This window comes from Paroedura picta, chromosome 4 (genome assembly GCF_049243985.1).
Source record: "Paroedura picta isolate Pp20150507F chromosome 4, Ppicta_v3.0, whole genome shotgun sequence".
Classification (NCBI taxonomy): Eukaryota; Metazoa; Chordata; class Lepidosauria; order Squamata; family Gekkonidae; genus Paroedura; species Paroedura picta.
The window spans coordinates 126,067,966-126,089,437 of record NC_135372.1 but is presented as its reverse complement, the minus strand read 5'-3'; the positions used below and the strand labels follow the sequence as shown (position 1 = coordinate 126,089,437).

At 42.5% G+C, this 21,472-nt stretch overlaps 2 protein-coding genes across 7 annotated transcripts in view; both read right to left on the bottom strand.

Moving 5' to 3' along the window:
• The window catches only part of CSE1L (chromosome segregation 1 like), a 33,910-nt gene extending 33,019 nt beyond the window's left edge, over nt 1-891 (bottom strand). Inside the window, exons 1-2 of one of the 3 annotated variants that reach the window (XM_077335572.1) lie at nt 718-799; nt 277-352 (exon numbers count right to left, since the gene is read on the bottom strand). The gene's annotated coding sequence lies outside the window, so the exon portion shown is untranslated. Of the gene's footprint in view, nt 1-276; nt 353-711 lie in introns of all 3 variants that reach the window. The other 2 variants (XM_077335571.1, XM_077335570.1) reach the window with 2 other exon arrangements.
• A 4,222-nt stretch (nt 892-5,113) lies between these two features.
• ARFGEF2 (ARF guanine nucleotide exchange factor 2) overlaps nt 5,114-21,472 on the bottom strand; it is a 63,373-nt gene continuing 47,014 nt past the window's right edge. For 3 of the 4 annotated variants that reach the window (XM_077335566.1, XM_077335567.1, XM_077335569.1), the window contains 9 exons: nt 21,328-21,463; nt 19,353-19,491; nt 19,215-19,269; nt 18,434-18,548; nt 17,319-17,449; nt 15,324-15,492; nt 13,898-14,036; nt 11,551-11,668; nt 5,114-9,299 (listed from right to left, as the gene is read on the bottom strand). In XM_077335566.1, coding sequence (XP_077191681.1) covers nt 9,123-9,299; nt 11,551-11,668; nt 13,898-14,036; nt 15,324-15,492; nt 17,319-17,449; nt 18,434-18,548; nt 19,215-19,269; nt 19,353-19,491; nt 21,328-21,463 — 1,179 coding nt within the window. In that variant the 3' untranslated portion in view covers nt 5,114-9,122. Of the gene's footprint in view, nt 9,300-11,550; nt 11,669-13,897; nt 14,037-15,323; nt 15,493-17,318; nt 17,450-18,433; nt 18,549-19,214; nt 19,270-19,352; nt 19,492-21,327; nt 21,464-21,472 lie in introns of those variants that run through there. The other variant, XR_013230581.1, reaches the window with a different exon arrangement.

The following is a 21,472-nucleotide window of genomic DNA, read 5'->3' as shown; positions in this document are numbered from 1 at the left end:
GGTAATAGGTGGTGTGAAAGACCTTTACCCAAGAAGGATGCAAGGTATACTTGCAAAATGGGAGCAGAGTGCTTTAAGCATGCTGAGCTTTAAAGAAACAGCATGCTTTGAGCATGTGTAGACCTAGCTTTCTCTTACAACTTGGTACTTCCACCAAACCTTTGCCCACCTCGTATTAGGGGGGGGGGGCGGTATTTCCATAAAGGTCTCCAATACACCCCAGCTTGTTTCAAAAAGGTATCAAGGTTCACTAGCTGCTCTTTACATTCCCCCTACCTATTTCTCTCGTGGGGATGAAGGCCTTCTTTCCTTCCAGCCAGGCTCAAGGTGTCAAAAGATGAGCTTACTCCTCCTGGGTCGTTAGCGAGGGAAGGAAAATGGAGGGGGGGGGTGAGAGAGAGGCAGTGTGATTGAGGCTGTTCAGGCCACACTAGCCCGTCACCCGCCAGAGTGACAGTTTCGAAGGCCAATCAACGCGGCCCTTACATTGCGGAACAGGCCCAGGAACCAACGCCGGCGCGCGTAGCCAAAAAGGGGCGGGTCCGATGGACATAGCAAGTTCAGTTGCTTCCCTCCGTAGTTCTGCGGGCCCACAGCCCGACCACCACCCAAGGAAAACACGGGAGCCTCGAAGGGCCCTCCCGGCTCCCCCCTTCCTCTTCTCTCAGCTTCCGGGGAAGGAGAGGCAGGCTACCGCTGCCAGCGACGCACCCTCACCTGACGGGTCTCCCGACAACACTGGCGGCGGCGACAGGAGCAGCAGCAACGCCTCCTGTAGCTCCGCTTCACATTCAAACCTCGGTGAGAGGGCGCGGCGGAGGCGCGCTGACGTAATGTCGCGGACGCCGTGCCGCTTTCCCGCCGGGAGCCAATCACGGGCCGGTTCCTCCACGGAAGCCAGCCAATCGCAAGCGCGGTCCTTCCTGAGGCGGACGAACCGCATCTTCGCAGTGCCGTCCCAGCATGCAACGGAGTCTGGCCAAGCCGCGTCGAGGGAGCCCAGCGCGGCTGCACGGAATGGCCTCGTCGCCTTGGCTGGAGGGCAGATGGGCCGGGGCTGCTTGGGGGAGCTGGCTTCAGACGCCAGCATTTGGGGGGGGGGGGGGTGATGTAAGAGAGGTTCTCGCCGAACCCTTTTCTCCGTATTTTGTGTTATTCAAAACAGGGATAGGCGCACCTTTCTTCCAGGTAACTGTAACTCGGGTCAGGTAGCAGCGGCCGAACCAACATGAAACACAAATGCTTATGGTGGGTAGTCTCCAAAGTCGTCTCCTGCCATATACCGCAGTTTACAAGGCCAAAGATAACACAGATTAAAGCATTATTTACTTAATTTATATACAGCCCTCCCAGGAGGCGGTATATGCAATACCTTAAATGTAATACCTGCAACACGCTGCTACCCCTCATAAAATTCAGCAGGCCAAATAAACAGGGTTTTTTTAGACCCTGATTTTCACTACCTGGAGGAGTCTCCAAAGTGTCTTACAATCGCTTACCTTTCAGCAGTGGAATAGGCTGCCTAAGGAGGTGGTGAGCTCCCCCTCACTAGCAGTCTTCAAGCAAAGGTTGGATATACACTTTTCTTGGATTCTTTAGGATGCTTTGGGCTGATCCTGCGTTGAGCAGGGGGTTGGACTAGATGGTCTGTATGGCCCCTTCCAACTCTATGATTTATGATTCTATTCTTTCCTCTCTCTACAACGGATCCCTTGTGAGGTAGGTGGGGTTGAGAGAGCACTGAAAGAACTGCAACTGGCCCAAGTTCACCCAGCTGGCTGTAGGTGGAGTGGGGGGAAAGCCTAGTTTGCCAGATTAGAGACCACCGACCTTAGCCACTACACCATGCTGCCTCAAGTCTTGAGACAACAAATGCACTATGAACATTCCACATTGGAACTGGAATAGAGACAGAAATTGCTTGTTCTGGGAGACATAATGGCCACAGAGAGTCCAAAACTCTCTACTTTGTAGGGGCTGAAATAATTGTTACTCGTGATCTGAGTAAAAACGCATGAGTTCATACCAGGAGAGATTATCCTTTGCATGGGGGGGGGGGCGGGGTTAAGATAGTGGAACAATAAAACAATGTGGAAACAAACTAGAGTCTTCAGCAGCCTTCAAACCTAGTTCTTATTACCTCATACAAGCTTTTATGGATTGACTTCCATTATCCAAGATGCCTTCTTCCCATCCAAAAGAAATATCCTTGTTTATAGGAGGCTCATAGTCTGTGACTCTGCCATTTCATTGTTTTACAGAGAGACCAGACCACTGTTTAACCTTGTCAGTCTACCTTTTTGTCAAGTAGCATATCGTTATGGCACAAATTAGTCTCATGCAGAAAAACCCCAGTGCATTCAGAAACGGATATCACTTCATAAAATTTGAGAACCACTTATCTAGAGTAACTGCAGGATCGGTATCCTCAGTTTAGTAATCTGAGCCAGTGTTTTGAGTAGATGGAGATGTGGAGTCATGTTTGTCTGTAGCAGCAGAAAGGAAGCAGGAGTCCAGTAGCACCTTTAAGGACTAACAAAATATGTGGCAGGGTATGAGCTTTTGTGAGTCACTGCTCACTTCTTTTGAGTAGTGAGCATTGCATTAGGGCTTGAGAAAGGGAGACTGAGTTCCTAGCTCAGCTATATACCTCGCTGGGTAATATTAGGCTACTCACCATGACTTAGTCCAGCAATGCACAACAGAAATTATTCAGGGGCTGGAGAGCCTTCCTTATGAGGAAAGGCTTTTCACTTTACAAAAGAGACAAGGGGGTTAATGATAGAGGTTTATGAAATGATGCGGTGATAGCTTCTCACTCCTCCCTTAAGAACTCAACCTCAGGGACATCAATAAGTCAATGGACAATAGATTTATTACAGACAAAAGGAAATACCTTGTTACTCAATGAGTAATTCAATTGTGGAGCTTGCAGCCAATGGGTGAAGCGACTATGAGCCTTTTCTTTTTTGGCAACCCAGTTGGATTTTCAGGCCAAAAGACATTCAGATAATTATTCATATGAGATTATTCAATTTCTAGACTGCTCCGAGGGTTTTTTTTAATTTTGGTAATTTAATTACATATTAAAATTCTAAAAATAAACAGTAAGGCTATTACCCCTAAGAAATTAAATACTAAGAATAACCAACAAATTTGGCTGCCTAATCTGGTTAGTTTGCCATTGCCTGCCTCTGTTTATCAACCCCAGTATTCCTTGATAGTTTCCTATCCAAATGCTAGCTATGGCTGACTCTGCTTGGTTTCCAATATCCGGCTAGCCTGGGCTATCCAGGTCAGGGAGACATACAACACAAGCACACTTAAAAAACCAATTTAATTCATAGTGGAGAGTTCCAGCAAAGGGCTATGACCATTTTTACTAAAGGAAGCCTTCATATCTAGAAGCAGTAAACATCTGAATGTGAAGAGGCACTGATGTACTTTTTAACCCTGCAGAAAAACCGGTTGGTAAATTATGTAATTAGGAGGCTGAACTAGGTGGACCATTGGTCTGGTCTAATTCAGCGGGGCTCTTCTGTCTAGCCTGACCTACCTCAGAGGATAAAAGGGAGAGCTGTATATGCCAGTTTACTTGGAGGAAGGGGAACAGCAATAAATGATATCTATGTGACTGGGATTCTAAAACGAGTGATAGTTTGGTGCCATGTTTTCCTAGTTTTGCATATAATCGATTATTTGGGTACTTAAATCTGGTGACACCAGGCTTGCAGAAAAAATGCAATTTTATAATCCCTCGGTGGCATATTTCTAGGCAACCACAGCATTTTCAAAGCTTGGTTGTCAGTAAAAGCAGGGGGAGAACGCGGGACTCTTTCCAGACCTAGTTTGGCTTTTGAGGGAAGACTGCTTGGGCCTGGCTAGGGTTGCCAGCTCCAGGTTGGGAAATTCCTGAAGAATCTGTAGTGGTCTGAGAAGGGCAGGGTTTGGGAAGGGGAGGCACTCAGCTGGATATAATCCCATGGAATCTACCCTCAAAGTAGACATTTTCTCCAGGTGAACAAACCTCTGTTGTCTGGAGTTTGTCATTGAAAGGTATTTCCAGACCCCACCTGATGGCTGGCAATCCTTGGCCTGGCAGCAACCTCTGGATGACAGATACCACTTGACTTGCATAACTCAACTAGGCCTGGCTGTTTTCTACTGTACAACAGCAGCCACCGTATGATAGCCGGTGTGGTATAGCAGTTAGAGGTTGAGATTAGGATCTGTGAGACCCAGATTCCAATCCCTATCTTGCTGTTGAAACTCACTGGGTGATTTTCGACCAGTCACATCCTTTAATCTACCTCACAGGGCTGCTTTGTGGATAAAAAGGAGAGAATAATGTAAGCCACTTTGTTCCTACTGTGGAGAAAGACAGGATATGAATGTAATAAAGAATATAGCTCAAGATGGGAAGGAAAATAAAAGTTAGGTTGGTGACTAGTTTAGAAGACGCTGAGGCAAATAAAGGGGGATAATATGGGGGGAAGGGAGCGAAAGAGTAAATAGTGTGGAGAAGGGAGTACAGGGAAAGTGAGGCACCTGTTTCCACAAGTACTTGTGGATTCCCTGTCATGCAAGCAGCCCTGGCCCAGTGGCTTCCACTACATAACTGGACAGTTTTCTTAGGTACAGAATGCCAGGGAGGCGGGCAGATAAAGGTTGTGTGGGGAGGAGACAGGGTAGGTAGGCAAATTCTTAGAGGATTGGGGACTTTGAGGAGCAGGACTTCAGAAGACTATCATGCTACAGATTCCACGCTCCAAACTAGCCATTTCCTCCATGGGAACAAGGGTATTTGGTGAGAGGTGTTTTCCTGTTCAGAGCAAAGACAGTTCCACTCCCATATGTATTACACACATTGTTGTTTTGTAGAGAAAATGCTTAATGTAGTTCACTCCAGTTCAGATCAAATGCCAAACTATAGGTTGCAATCCTGGAAATAACAAAAGCCACATCAAATAATTCGTATGAACAAGCCTGAAGCACTCTCAAGATCTACTGCTACAGCTGAACCATGCTTCTGTTTTCCTCTTGAAAAGCCTTCAGTGTCACCAGCAGACTGGATGTAAACAAAGCGTTAAATCACTACATTTAAAAACTGACATTTGTTTTTAAACTTTATTTACCACCTGATTAAAGCATGGAATACAACAGTATTATACATAATATTTTATGTAAAAAACTTTACATCACTTTTCATATTATATAATTATTCTGCTATTCTCTCAAAAATGTATACATCCATCGGGCAAGGAATGCTTTTCATTAACTTAATGATATTAAATGCACTTCATAATAGAAGATCTCTTAAGAAAAAGTAGCTCGTAACTCATTTTAGGCATTATAGAGATAAAACATTTGCACAAAGTATAGTTTATTTAAAGTTGCAAAGATATTCTGGACAAATGTCAAGACATTTAGGGAATGTCACTACTTTGTTGTTCGCTTCGAAAGCCATGGATCACGTCGCATCATTCGGTTCATTCTAAAATTTTCAGGGGCAAAAATTTTCCTGGCCATTTAGAGTGGCTTACATTAACTTCAGCAGTGACCAAACTGCTGTTCTAAAATACAAACTATTTCACCTAACCTGACTAAATCAATTTTTATTAAAACTAAGCCAGCTTATGTGCAAACATGCAGGCTTAAGACATCGGTGTCCTGTATAGTCCTGGTGTGAAGTTGAATCACTGAATTTTAGCTAAAAGAATTGTGCTGGGCATTTGTTCCATGTTTCAGAATTCACAGAAATAAAAGCTCTCTTTCAGATAGGGCGTAAAAGAAGATAATGCTGCTTGCTCCACCACAGAATAATGCAGGGATCGAATTTAAAGTCATCTTAACAGCTTCTCTCATCAATAGGTTCACCCTTTTCTTTCTTACCTGTTTCATGCAGGTTGCCACTTCAAGTACTGACAGAATGAGACGTCTACATGTAGGTCTTATACATTTTGTAACACTGCATTTTACATACCCATTTGTAACTTTTCTGTAACCGTAAGTTGTGAATACTTGTTTAAAATATAAACGAAAGTATGGTGGCCCGCTGCAGTAATAATGCAATGATGGTTAAGAGATCAGGAGCAAACTAGGCTTCTGTACTCCTGTCTTTTCTGGTAGAAATTTCTCCCTTTTCTGCTTCAATCATAGTTCAGCATTACATCTGCACTGCCACTAAGTATGGTTAGCATTAACTAGGGAACACATCTTCACAGCTTGAAGCAGGTTTGCCAACCAGGGTAAGGAGAAAGCCTATTAATGTTCCATATGATAAACCACAGTGTAAATGCAGTTCTTAACCATGATCAAAGCTGGTGGGGGGAGGGGGAGGGAGAGGAGATTGCACTAAACAGGACAAAAGGGCACCTGTGTCCCATGGCTTGCTTGATCTCTTAGCCATGATTACATGGACATTGTAAGGGCAGCAGATGGAATTTCTGCAGAGAATACATGCCATAGTTATGACTGTCCATGGAATTTGGTGTTGCCAAACAGAAAAAGGGAAGAAGAGAATATACTGGAGAAACAGCCACTGCAAGAACACATTCAGATATTACATGTACTACTGCATCACTCTCTACAAATCTAATACACGCACGAACTCTCAAAAACATCTGGAATAAGGCTGTTATGGAGCCTCTTCCCATCCCATGATAACACACATGGTAATCTAGAGTTTTATTTTCCAAGTATCTTTAAAGTTCAGCCAGTTGAAAATGCAAATGTTGACTGCTAAACGTAGTTTCCTAAGGAAACAAAGTCTTTAACTCTCAGGCTTTTAAAAGGTTCTACGTTTTATGATCAGAATATTCTACATATAAGCAAATATCTCATACAGCTATAAAGCTTCACAGTATTTTACATTGCAAAGATTTGGAAGATACTATTTGAATCCCGTATGTATTGCACTTCTCATTCAAATTTTGAAAGATTAGTTATAATGCTGCCATAAGTTTCTAAAGTGAATCAAATGGAACAGGTGACGTTTGACAAATAGGGATGGGACCAAGCTACATTTGAACTACACATTAATAGCAGAACCATAACAGTGAAAAATAAATAAATAATCCAATTACAAGATTGTGGAGCAAGATAAAGAATTTTAAAAGTATATAAAAATAAATGATTTGCAAAACATAAGTCTTAATTTGCTTTCCACGTAAATGAAAGTTAGACTCTTTTTTTGCACTTAATCTTTTGCCTGTAACTAAGTGCTACCCATGATACTTTTCTTATAAGTTAGCTTTAGTTTTGCCACCATACTTTACATGGGACAAAATGCTGTACTTGTACTGTAAAATTCTTTGGTAAAGAAATTAAATCTCAGAAACGGTTTTCACTCATCCTATTGATGACCCAAAGCAAAATAAATGTAAAACACAAACTGCTCAGCTATAAACAAAAATTAAGGTGACAAAAAGAGAGCGCCAGTAAATAATAAAATAAACTCAGCCAACAATTCCAGTCCTCCAGTATCAAACACATTGGCCTCCAATGCTAAATTCATTTTAATTTGTAAGCCACCATTTTCAAAGGAACTCACTTGAAAAGATCTTTGTTTAGAATTACAGTTAATGACTCCCCCTCACCCCATTTTAATACTTTTACAGTTCTCATTTGCAGATATGGGTGGCGTAAAATGTAATTGATAATACTTTTGCAATTGCATTGTTAATACACTTGGACAGAATCCATTTCCTTCTTCCCCTCTCATACAAATAATATACTTGTTACATCAAAGTCAAATTCAACTATACAGGTGCTAACCTGCCATCCCTTACAAAGCTACTATTGCCTTCAGTGGGCCAAAAATACTAAAATGTGGCCTTAAAAAAGAAAACAAAAAAATCCTACAGCCAAAAATGTCAGAAGAGCTAACAGAATTGGTCTGATAAAAATTTTTAATTTATATCCTATTGCCCTCTAACAGACTTTCATTGCAAGTACATGTGCACTTATTAATCAGGTGGTCCCAAAAGGAACCTGACTTTTCTCCCTTTTACCACCACTGATACTAACCAAGCAATCAAACAACCACTTCTCTCAGTTCCACAGTAAAAAATAGAATATATCGACACACCTTAAGGATAGATTGCTTCTACCCAAACGCTAATCTATGCCCTACTCAAAAAAGGGTTGATCAACCGGTATAAATTTTAATTCATTCCATGTGCACTTCGGAGATTTACAGTTTCATTTTACCATTTGTTCCATATTAAATATTTAAAAAACCAGAAGGACTTCCAAAGCTCTCAACAGACCTGCCCACTCAAATTATCAGAGATTTCAAACTGGATCAAGAGGGTGTGATAAAGGCCTCGTGCTGGGTTTTCAGGGGGCCGTATTTCGTTTGTAACATCATCTCTTCACAAATGACTTGTTGAAGTTGGAGACCACAGTGTGGATTTCCACAGGTGGTGGAAAATGAACTACCAGCTACAGGCCAATCCAATATGGCCCATCGTGTACTACCATACTGCACTTGCTCTGTAACACGCAGCTAGTTGGAGATATAGATGGGTGCAGACAAATACTGCTTTGGATTTTTGCTGGCTCAGACTTCCCAAACATCCTCGTGCCATGTGCTTACAAGAAGAGACACCGTAAAACCATTTGAGAAAAAGGACCCAGTTTAAATTTGGATGTACAACAATGAAAAAAAAAAGGAGAAATACTCCAGCTCGATTTTTCCAATGATCTTCACTCCCCTTCTTATAACTTAATATATTTGCTAACATCACAAGCCTATATGAATATATTCAGTATTATCTGTGGGAATTAGTTTCTGTTCATTAATCGATTCCAGCAGATTAAGGGGCATTCGCTGAAAGGCATGAAAAGAGGGAACCATTGCAAACAGATTTGAAGAGACAAGCTTAGTGATAGGAATGACTTGACATTTACTGCATTAAATTGTGAAAACGCTAACAGCTATTTTATAGGAAAGCCAGAGTGGACGAGGTTTCCTTCCTTCAGAAATACCAGCTCGATCAGTTTAACCCTGCAGCTCTCAAGGTTTTTCTTCTTTTTCTTCAGACGGACCTGCTAGTTATGAATGTCTCTCCTCCTGCCACCATTCTTTAAACAGATATTGCGGAAGAGCAGCCACGGAGCTACCATGCAAGCGAATGGGTCCCAGTTGTCCGTAACTGTTCTTTGGGAATCCAGATTTTGAACACTACACCTATACGCAGGAAGAACTTCCGCAGCACAGCTCGGAGCTCTGGGATCAGGTCGAACTGCATGATTTCACAGAGATAGGGGTAATAGGTTGACGCGTGAGCCTTAAACTTGGGAGGAAGAAGAAGAGAGGAGAAAAATTAATGACCTTACGAAAACAAGAGAAAGGGAAAAGTTACTTTCTGTTGACTTGGTTATTACTATACGATTCTGGCATAGCTATATCTTGGTCTGCTACTATCAACAGGTTTTGGACCCATCACTAAGCCTACTCACTAATTTCTTATCAAACCAAGACCCATCTAATGTAGATCTGCTAACTGGCAACCTGTGAGCCAGATCTTGATCCTTTTCTTTATGTATTTACTTCTTTATGAGCCTTTCTTGGTGAGACTCAAAAGTAGATTATACAGGACATAAAACAGTGCAGGCAGACCACTTAAGAGAACCAAACACTGCTAGAATTACAGAATAATGTATATACTATATACAAAACCGAGTTGATCACACAGTACAGGACAATGTAATAAAAGCAGGTAATCATTCCCAGGACTCCAATCATCTCATTATAAGGCACCCTCCTGGACTGTTTCATTCTCCTCCTAGTTCATTGTAAAAAATGCCCTCCTAAAAATTTCTGTTCTGTACGTTCTGTGGAACGAAAGAAACATAACTAAAAATTTCCACCAGTCCTCTGAGACTGGCATGAAGTAGCCAGAGCACCCCTGACTGCATACTCTTTGCGCCTGTGAACTGCTTCTTGTTGACCATCCAATGATCTAAACAATGCATTTTCATTTTGTTATCTCAACATGTAGCTATAGATGAATGGCTTGAGAACAGCTTCTCACAAGCAAGGTGGCTATTTGCAACCTCTTAAAAGAATTCAACCTTCATGTCTCACGGCCCAAGGAATAATATACTTAATTTAGTGGATGGTCATGCAGTGTGGTTGTCATTCATCACCAATCTCTTCTTGTCAGAACAAAAGTGATTTAGGGTCTCTGTATTTTGCTTGACCTCACATTAAACCTTGAAAGCAGGCAACTGCTATCCCAACTTTTCACCCAGAAAGTTGAATTAAAGACTGCCTGGGCTCCATGCAGTTGGGATGGAGTTGCCTTTGGACCCACAGTTGAGGCTCTAAATGGTGTGAACCAAGTAATTTCAATCCGTACTGGTAGAGCGACTGAATGGGCTGGTCAGCTTCTACATTTTTGTGAGTTTCTCTTTGGGGTTTTGAGGAAATCCCAGCAGCCAGAAGGGACTCCTGAGCCTAACTTATCTCTTGTCGCACTTTCTTGAATGTGATTTTGACTATGAGACAGGAAGGCTGCTTTTCTTACATAACTTCATGTACATAAACAGATACTTCTTGCAGAGCAGTGTGACTTTTTTTTTGTCCTGCTAAACCCATTTGGAATCAGCAGCCTAGATCCTCTTCCAGAACCAGAGGCTATTACAGAACACACGCAGCTTCAAGTAAAAGTGCAAAGGTATATGAATGAAACTAAGGTGAAATATAGCCTATTTGAAATATAGTTTATTTGAAATTCCAAATCAGGTCTAGCTCTCAGTGTTGCAGAGGATCAATTGAGATCACATGATGGTGTTTAGCAAGATTAGGTGGCCACCACAGAAACTTTATAGTCACATGAGTTCCTTATTGGAACTCAATTCTCAAGAGGGCGGCCCTCCCCCATACCATTTTCCCAACCTGTAACAGCCCCTGGGAGGAGTTGATATTTGCCCTGTTGGTGGTTTGTACATATACTGGTGGGCTGCACATGTAGTTGCCACTGCATCAAGCAGCACCCCCCAACTCCTGTTTCAGGTCACAAAAATGGCCCAATGGAAAGCAAGAGCCACAGCCCCAATCCAGATCAGGTCCCCACACGCTTGAGAAATGAGGTCCCATGTCGGATTTTAACTCCATGTGGTGGTAATGAGTCAAAGGCTTCAACGTCTTCAGACAACTCCACATCTGCCACTTCATTCTATCCACAGCTTGCGCACTGGTCGTGGCATTTGGTTAATAAAAACTTATCTCTTGAAACCCAAACTGATGTTGAAGTATGTACCAGATTTCAAAACTGTAAGAGTTCTAAGCACATGAAGTGCTTGCTCATAGGTTTCCTGCATGGAGTCTTGCCACTGACTATCGGTATTTCTCCATCTTTGATCTGTATATGTAGTCTTCCTTGTGCATTATGTAAAAACAAAATCCCTCTGCTTAATCCAAAGGTAATTTTTAGAAGCCAGATGGTTAAATGATCGTTTATCTTGACTGGGACCTCAAGACTGTATGAACCAAGGAGAAATCTTCTGCATAAACTTGTGTCTTACCGCTTCATTTCTTACCTTTTCATCACTGACTTTAAGTGTTTTTGTTAAAAGCAGCAATAAAAGATTCGTCCAGGCTTCTCTGTGGCTTTCCGAGTTCACAGTTATAAAATAGGCCAGTGCTTCACTGCATACACTGGAGGGAAATTATGGATACTTTAGTTCATACAAAAAGGAAGAGTAGCCTAGTGATACATGCAGGTTTTGATGGGAGCAGTTTAAGGAAAGGAGGAAAGGAGGAGTTTAAGGAAAGCTGCGGGAGCTTTTGACGTTTTGCAGGGCCTGCAGAACAGAGCTCTTCCACCAGGTCTATGGTTGAGGCCGGCGTGCCAAGGAAGATCTATATGACCCCCCTTTCATGATAGAGCATTGTGTATGGCGGCTTCAGGTTCCATCTGCTCCCCTCTTCTCTCCTCCCTTTCTGAGATTGCTAATGGGGGGGGGGGATGGATTGATTGTTGGAACTGGATTTTTTCTGCTGTATCTTTTCTTGATTTGTGATTTGGATTTCTGTGTTTTATGTCTGGGGCTTTAAGGGGAGTTTTATTGGGGATTTTATTCAGGCTGTTGTTACCCACCACGAGCCACATGGGAGTGACGGGTAATAAATTGAAATAATAAATAATTAAAATACCTCCCCTTTTTTTAAATGTGTGGAAATATAATGTTGCTTTTTACAAAATCCTACTGCTGAAGACCTTACTGAATATGTAAGTGTTGTCACTGACTCAATAAAGGGGTGAGTTTCTTCATCTGGCATACAAAAGGCAGTAGAATAATTCAAGAGTTAATTCTATCTGGCTTTCATTATTTTCTGAAGGAAATAGCCATTTTCTGCTTCTTTGTCCCAGGAGCTTTTGCTACAAGTTGAAGCTCTTTATTTGATTTTGATACTGCCCTCCCAGTGGGCCGGCCCAAGGCAGTTCACAGCATTCTACATAAAACAATGTTTAAAATACAATGGATTAATTAGATAAAAATATAAAATTAAAATTGATTTGCCAATGACACTGCACTGATCATCTTAAACCAAACCCTGAAAATCATGAACAATGGATCTTCAAGCCATTGGTCACTTTCGGTTTAATTTCTGTGAAAGAACACTTGCATAATTTTATGGTTGGGGATCACCACAACATGAGGAATTCTATTAAAGGGTCGCGGCATTAGGAAGGTTGAGAACCACTGTTCTAGGAGCTCCTTCCACCAAGCAGGGGCCAGGATGGAAAATGTCCCGGCCCTCTTGAGGCCAGACATACCTCCTTGGGGCCAGGACCACCAACTGATTAAGCATCTAGCGCTATCAAATCGAATTAAATCTGCAACATTCCCTACATTTCATCATGCCCTGAAACCTTCCTCCCTCCTTTTTTTGCTTTTGAACATCTAGCCTGATGAGTTCTAGAGAACCTTGCTCTTGTGACATTTGAGGCTGGTTAACAAAAGACATTTTATTGGGTCAGTTTTGATTTTGGGTCCCCCCCCCCGATGGACCAACTTGGGGACTTGTGATCATTTTTCTACTTTAAGGTGACCAGATTTTAACATTGGTAAAGCGGGACACCATTGACCGGGGGGGTTCTTGATTAAAAATTTGGTCTATATGGAGCAACAAAAAGTTTCATAGAATGCATAGAACGCAAAAATAGTATTGTAATACATATTTTTTAAATTTCAGCATAAGTACAATTTGCCAGGTACCCCCAGATGTCCCTCCAGAAGTGGAACAATCTGGTCACCTTATTCTACTTGGACTCTACTTCTAACCTGCCACGAGCCGTAAGGGAGTGGCGGGCAATAAATCGAAAGATAATAATAACAATAATAACAACAATAACAACAACAACAACAATAATAATAATAATAATAATGGGCCAAAATTTGCCTTTTTCGCCTCCAAACAACTTTGCTTATCTTACTGGAAAAACAGCGGCACACTGAAATCAAGATCAATGATCCCTTGAACAGAGTGGCATGGGAGGTGGACACATCCAAAGCCAGATATCTAGGAGTACCCGCACACTCCCTATCCACTAGCTTCAACAGAAGAATTCAATCTGCTGCATGTTTTATAAATGGCTTTTTTTGGGGGGGGGGCATTTTCATTGGACTTTGGGTGTTGCTTGTTTATCTCCTTTTGATATGAACATATGAATTTTGGTAGATAGGTTTAAATTTTAAATAAATCTTTTAATTAAAAACAAAACAGAAGCATTCAATCTGTGTGCTTATCCTGTTCCATGTCTTAACCATGTTCCTATAGTGAAAAGGAGGGCCTGGAAAAAGAAATCTGCTATAGGCACTCGAATCCTGCAGACATAAGCAACCAGCATCCCAATGCTACAAGGGAGGGAATCATTCTTACTTCAGAAGTCTCTCTTGTATAGCATCCCAGGCATCTCTACGGTTTTCATCAACATACATTCGGAAAAGGATTCTCAGACAACAAGCCAGACTGCTGGTTTCTTGTTTTAAAAGATTGGGTTTCGACTTCCCCTTGAATCCTAGAAAAACAAGGGCAGTTAGCTGACGTAGAGATGTAAATTACGGCCAAACCAATTTCACATCTGAAAGCAGAGAGCAGTAATAGCCTAGTTATGGAGCCTAATGGGTCCAGGATCTGGTTCTTAAGATTTCAATGTTGATCTGGTAGTGAAAGATCTAGCTGTTTTTAGCACTGCAAGGCTCAAAAATCAGGAGCCATGGAAGCCAGGTACTATGGCTTGGATCCTAGAGCCAAGTTCCACACACTCTTAGTTCCAGCCACCATGCAGTTCACTTCATCTTAAGTGAGTATTTTTGTTCATGCAAGATCACTGGTTTTCAGTAAGCCTTGCACAAATGGAAGTCCTAACAGTGGTGGAAGCAAGCTGGGATGTGGCCGGACCAATGCACATGTGGAATGGAGACACAGGATCCCAACCAACCTCCTTACATACTGTATCACTAGGGCAGCTGGTCATGGAGCAGAACCACCACGGGAAAAACTCTCATAGCCAGCCAAGACTTATTAATTCAAGGTGATGGGGTTGAGTAGGTGGAAGGAGATCAACACCAATAAATGGATGCCAGGATGCATACAGACTGATAGCTGACATCTTTGGAAACATATGGCAGCTCAACAGCCCTTTTCTAAATGGAAAAGCCACTCGGGGTGGGACAACTGGTTGTAGACAGTACAAGAGGTTGAGAGCTAACCCCTTAGTAGTCCACAGCTCTTCTAACTCAACCCCCCCTCAAGCAGTTTTTATGCCCTGCAAGTTTCAGGCAATGTGACAGGGCAATTCCCACGGGCAGCTGGGAAAGTGAAATGTCCCTGTTATTTTACTGCCTCTCCAATTCTGGCCACTCCCTTATTTGCACTATCATTTCATGGATATATGTGAAACAGGTAGTTTGTCTCTGAGCTAGGAGTTATAAGGCTTTGTTCAGCGTGTGAATAAGAATGATATTCTATAGAGCTGCTGACAAATATGCCTTGAGGGACATTCCCAAAGTTTACAAAGTTGGCTCTACCATCTTAATGCTTCAGTTCCGGAGACTCAAATCTGAAGAATTATTCAGTGATGCAAGCAGCATGAACAGCTATTACACCAGTGGTGTATATTTGCTGAATACTCTGAATTACACATTTAACAAGAAAACCAAAGCAATGATTCCATGTCATCAGAAGAACATTTTAAATGTTTTCAATTTCAGGTTTCAATCAGTGTAATCTGTAGGATCACGAAGCAGAGAAACTTGAAAGGCGTTTTATAACCTCTATATGCTTCACACTTTTATGTGCTTACCAGCCCTCCACAGGACAGTCCGTTGTTCATAATTTGAGTTAAAAGCTTTTGAGAATGAATGAGACTCTTGCAGACAGTCCAGCAGCTTGAAAAGGTGTTGTGAAGACATGTATTTGTACATTCCTTGATCTTCAGTGTCAATGTGGATGTCTGTATCTAGGGTATCCCTCTGAAGAAGAAAATCCAGTTATACAAAGCCGTGCTGAAAGCCCAAGTGTTCTAAAACCCAAATGTTTCCCCCCTTTTCCAGGTACTTCTCAATTTTGCACAGTGGCGGTTTTAGTGGGGTCTAGGCAACATTTAAGGATGGACCCGAGAATCACTCAGGCGGTGTGGATGAAGGATCAGCTACAGGGCAATGGGAGTCATCACATACAATTCATGTATTGTTCATATGTTATATGTAAACCGCTCTGAGCCTCCGGGGAGGGTGGTATATAAATATAATAAATAAAATAATAATAAATAATAATAATAACCCTACAGCTCATCACTCTCTCCCTGTGCCTGAGTCTCGGGCAGCACTGAGGATCAGTGCTGACTATTTGGTGGTGGTGGTGGTGGTGGGGCCCCCAGTGCAGTGCCTGGGGCATCTGACCCATATTCCCCCTGTTTGAGGTTACCAGTCCTATTTGTAAATGCACTGTGAAAGCACTGGGGGCCCATGCACCATCAGAATCAGAGGAGCACATCCTAAAGATTTTCTGTGCCAAAATCAGTGAAAGTCCACATGCTATGCTGAAGCACAACTGATTCAGAAACAAGGTGTAAATACCGATTTGAATGTGTATTCTCTCTTCTATACCATGAGAAGGGGAACACACACAGACACAAATAGCAGTTGCTGCACTGAAGGAAAGATATAGAGCACAATTTCAGTCACAGTTGACAAAATATTAACTTTCGCATACACTGGGTTGGACCTGGCCAGTTTTCCCGCTCCATGCCACCCAATTCCTCTCTTGCTAAAAGTCCCTGTTCCACATGGCTTTTGTCCATGCAGGTCCTATGATTTGCAGAATAGCCTTTCTGGTATTCACCTTTAAGACCAACAAAGTTTTCTTCTGCATATGAGCTCCTCTGCACGTGCAGAATTCAACTTTGTTGGTCTTAAATGTGCCACTGGACTCAAACTTGGTTCTGTTCTGACTTCAGTACAATTAGAGACTTGCAATATGTACTTTAAGAAAAACTTGCTTAGTTCAGTGGCTCTGCCATTCTGCACAGCATAGGTGGAGTTCTACACCCATTGAGATGGACTAAATGTATTTATTTATTACATTTATATAATGCCCTCCCACTTGGCTCAGGGGACATGAGAACCAAATAACAGATACAACGTAACTGCATCAATTTAACAATAACGCCAAGAACAATAGAACTGTTAACATTTCAACCAGAACTCTGCAGGTTTTTTTGCAGATCTTGATTGGCCCGCAATGTGATTAATGGACGTATCTGAATGGGAGGGAGCTCTGGGGGCCCAGTGGGTGTTGCTTCTGTTGGACCTCAACCAAATGAAGAAGAAGAAGAAGAAGAAGAGTTGGTCCTTATATGCCGCTTTTCCCTACCCGAAGGAGGCTCAAAGCGGCTTACAGTCGCCTTCCTTTTCCTCTCCCCACAACAGACACCCTGTGAGGTGGGTGAGGCTGAGAGAGCCCTGATATCACTGCTCAGTCCAAACAGTTTTATCAGTGCCGAGGCGAGCCCAAGGTCACCCAGCTGGTTGCATGTGGGGGAGTGCAGAATCGAACCTGGCATGCCAGATTAGAAGTCCGCACTCCTAACCACTACACCAAACTGGCAGAAGAGCTCCATTTTGCAGGCCTTGCGGAACTGTGCTAGCTCTGAAAAACTGGCTTCAGGAAGAATTCAAATATAATCCATATGATCCTTCCTCCCCCCCCCCCCCCCCGCCATACCAAGAAGCAAATGCGAACCCATCAACAAACGGAGAAGCTGTTGTGGACCCGTAACAGGTGAGAAGTTTCTCACCTGAGCAGCAGCCATATGCTCAGCATCTTCCTTCTTGCTAGTTGCTGGGTAAAAGACTATGTTGTCAATGGTCTGAATCAGTTCCAGTTGTACAACACACTTGATAAGGAGGCTGGCAAAAAGTTTCTGGTCTGGAGGAATAGCAGGGTGATGGCTTTTAGTCCAAAAGCAATTTCAGTTTGTTCACAAAGTTCAGCAGATGTAGGCACATATGCCACTTTGACCCCAAAGACCCCAGACCATTTCTTTCACAAGCACATACTGTATGGCCTCCTCTGCAACAGGGACCTGTGAATATCCTGATCCAATGCCCCCTAAACTACTACCAGGTAGCAAGCATTCTAATTATGACTCTAGCTATTGTATCCCTGATCCCTGTTTTCAGGTGAATAAATCAGTTGACTTGAATTTCACTAAAAAGGAAGGAACTAGAAAAGCATGTCTGAGCTATTGAATGTTGACCTCTGAATCGAATTATGCCATACACACAGGTCTTCAAGTGGGGGTGGAGTGAAACTAGGGGCTTAGACCCTATGAACCGTGAGCAGATCAGAGTTCACAAAGGATTTCTGTGACCACTCGCTTCTCACTGGAGTTCCTTGAAGTCTGACTTTCCAAAGCTACTACACCTGAGAATTTGTGGGCTCTTCAAAATAACTTGGGATGTGGTGCAGGAAGCAGCTGCCCCTTTCCTTGCTATAATATAAGCTTTTGCTCCATTTATGAAAGGACTCACACAAGATGGGGGGGGCACTTCTCCCATCTCCCATTAATCCCAAACTTGTCTAAGTGTTCTCTTGACTATCAGGAGCAGCTTTTGGATGGACTTAGGGAGTTCTAGAGAGAAGACAGAGGTGGCAAAGTTCTCTTCTATGACCCATGCATAGGATTGGAGTCAAAGTTTCCAAGCCCCTTGGAATCAGACAAATATGGCAAGGTGTCATTACAGTGGATGTCTAGAACAGAGCATGAGAAGTGTATGTATGTACTTCCAAAGGCCAGGAGAGCTCTACAGCATCATGGCGTAGACCACTAGGATCTCTCCTTAGGGCATTAGGAGCAGGGCTGCTTGTAAGGATGCCTGCAGATGCTGAGGAAGATGAAGGCAGACTTACTTGAATAAGGGCCACCTTTCCAACTTTCATCTGTGGGATTTGAATATTGGCTCTGTCCTCTTTCTGAAGCATTTTTATCAATACTGCTTAAAGACTGGCGATCCAGGTCCACTTCCTGGGAATAAACAGAATCTGCATTTATGTTTGTTACAACATTTCTTTAGAAGCTACGCAAATTGCTGCTACTATCACTAATTTCAAGTTTTTAAAATTGTTTTCTTCAAGACCTTACAATAACAAAGACATCCTATCTATCTATCTATCTATCTATCTATCTATCTATCTATCTATCTATCTATCTATCTATCTATCTATCTATCTATCTATCTATCTATCTATCTATCTATCTATCCATCTATCCATCTATCCATCTATCCATCTATCCATCTATCCATCTATCCATCTACCCATCCATCCATCCATCCATCCATCCATCCATCCATCCATCCATCCATCCATCCATCCATCCATCCATCCATCCATCTATCATTTAAACTTGTATGCCATCGCTCCCAGCATGGCTCGCGGCGGTTCTCAAAAAATACAAACAATATCCCATAAAATCACACACTATTAAGTGTCCTAAAAGCAATCCCCAACATCGTACAAAATGGCAGCGTACAATTTGACCCATGGGGCATTGGTATGGGTGCAGATGATAACTGTGACAACTATGTCTGGCAGACAAGAATGGAAAAGGGCTCCTGGCACGTCTAGCACTGTGCCCAGGAGCCAGGAGAGGGGGGGCTTTTCCCAGTGGAGATACGGTTAGAGCACTTACGAAGTGCTTTTCGGATGAATCGTCTTCCATTCCTGCCGGCCTCCATGTCAGCAATCTGCAAAGGAAGAAACAAATTCGATTATAACAGTGATTGTGAGCCATGGGAAAATATTTTGTAACGTGTGGAATTCTACTCACACATGAGGAATTGTGGTTTTGAAAATCTCTAGCATGCAATTGCAGGTCTGGTCCCAGACATCCGGACTGAATTTCTGCCCATTTAGTATTACCAGGCTTTCTAGGCAGTTGGTACCTGATCGAGCCAGCTGCTCGTTATCTGTTGGGGGAAAAAAGGAGTTAATCTTTTTTTTTTTTATGTAAATCAAATTAACATTTACTGTGACTGATTTTTTCTGGATCCAAGGGTGTTTGTAAGCAACCAGCGCTGAAAACTGGATATGCTGACATGTAGCACTTATTACCGTCTGAACCAGGGGTAGTCAAACTGCGGCCCTCCAGATATCCACGGACTACAATTCCCATGAGCCACAGCCAGCAAATGCTGGCAGGGGCTCATGGGAATTGTAGTCCGTGGACATCTGGAGGGCCGCAGTTTGACTTACCCCTGGTTTGAACCAACAAAATGTTGCAGAACTTAATCAGGAGCAGTTCACTCTCTGGTCCCTAAAGAATCATAGCCTTATGCTACCCATTCAACGATAACCATGGTTCACTTGAAAAAACAGGCTTTAAAACCATAACTTGGCTTGTACATCAAGCTTGATTTTTCTAATGGTTTTTACCAGCGATAAAAAGAAAAAATTACAAGTGGGAAGGTGACGTTGTGGGACAATTACAGAATGGCCTACTTGAGGAGTCTATTTCCTATAGAGCAAGAAAAGTAATTCAGTGAGGGGGTTAGAATTTGTGGCAGGTGGCTGTCATAAGCTACAGGGTTTCTTGAAGGCTGTTTTAGATTTATTGTATGTTATTGATATAATTTTAGGGGTGAGGGTATTGATGTTGTATCCTAGCGATGCATTTGTAAGCTGCCTTGAGTCTTTGGAGGAAAGCTGGATATAAATGTTTTAATAAACACTAAAGCAGGTTCATTGGTAGAGATGATCAGCAGAAACATATAAAACACTATTTTTTGTGTGTGTTTCTCACTTCCAGGGGGAAAAATGTTACATATGATGTTAAAAATCCAGAGGCAGGGTAAAGGTAAAGGTAAAGGTATCCCCTGTGCAAGCACCGAGTCATGTCTGACCCTTGGGGTGACGCCCTCTAGCGTTTTCATGGCAGACTCAATACGGGGTGGTTTGCCAGTGCCTTCCCCAGTCATGACCGTTTACCCCCCAGCAAGCTGGGTACTCATTTTACCGACCTCGGAAGGATGGAAGGCTGAGTCAACCTTGAGCCGGCTGCTGGGATTGAACTCCCAGCCTCATGGGCAAAGCTTTCAGACAGCTGCCTTACCACTCTGCGCCACAAGAGGCTCTTAGAGGCAGGGTAGTGGCTCCAAAATGCATAGAAAAATTTAGAGGGCGATTTCTGTTCCAGCCAGTGTTCCAAATAGCCCTAATAGGACAAGCCAAGAACTATTCAGCTCAGTTATTCTCAATGGGGGTCAATGTAGCCTCCCTGGGATGCTGTGGCACATTTGAAGGGGCCACAGACTGGAAAATGTGAGGAGACCAAGGGATTTATGGAGGCTCCTTGGCCACAACCAGGCTGAGAATGGCTGGTTTAGCTGATCTACTGAAATTTCAGAGACTAATTTAGCAAATTTCAGCATTTAAAACACCACAAGTGAAAGGTAACTGAAGGGATGGGGGAGCTTTTAAGACGCAATTCTTCATAAGGGAAATCAAAGTAAAAAAAAATCAAAAAAGTTCATATCAAAATTGTAAAACCTTTCCCGAACACAGTGTTAGCAACAGCACCAAAAATGGTTTAATTAATGGGTAGCTGAAAGCATCCCATACTTAAGGTAGTAAAAATGTATTCATTTCAAGGGGGGGGGGGAAATCAGACTTTTCCTTAAGCATTTATTATACAAAACCACCAGAGAGGGATGGAAGAATGGGGAGATGAAGATGTGATTTTTATATATACCTTCCCACAAATGGTATTCATTCAGAATAATGTGACATGTATTTAAATAAGCTACCTTGTTTTACACACCAGTGTAACTGTGCAAATATGTCAGAAAGAAGAATCTCATTCAAAGCTTCATAGAAATGTGTGAATACGTCACAGATTGCATAAAGTGCATGATTACATGTCGTAGTCATCCATTCGGATTTCTGTTGAGA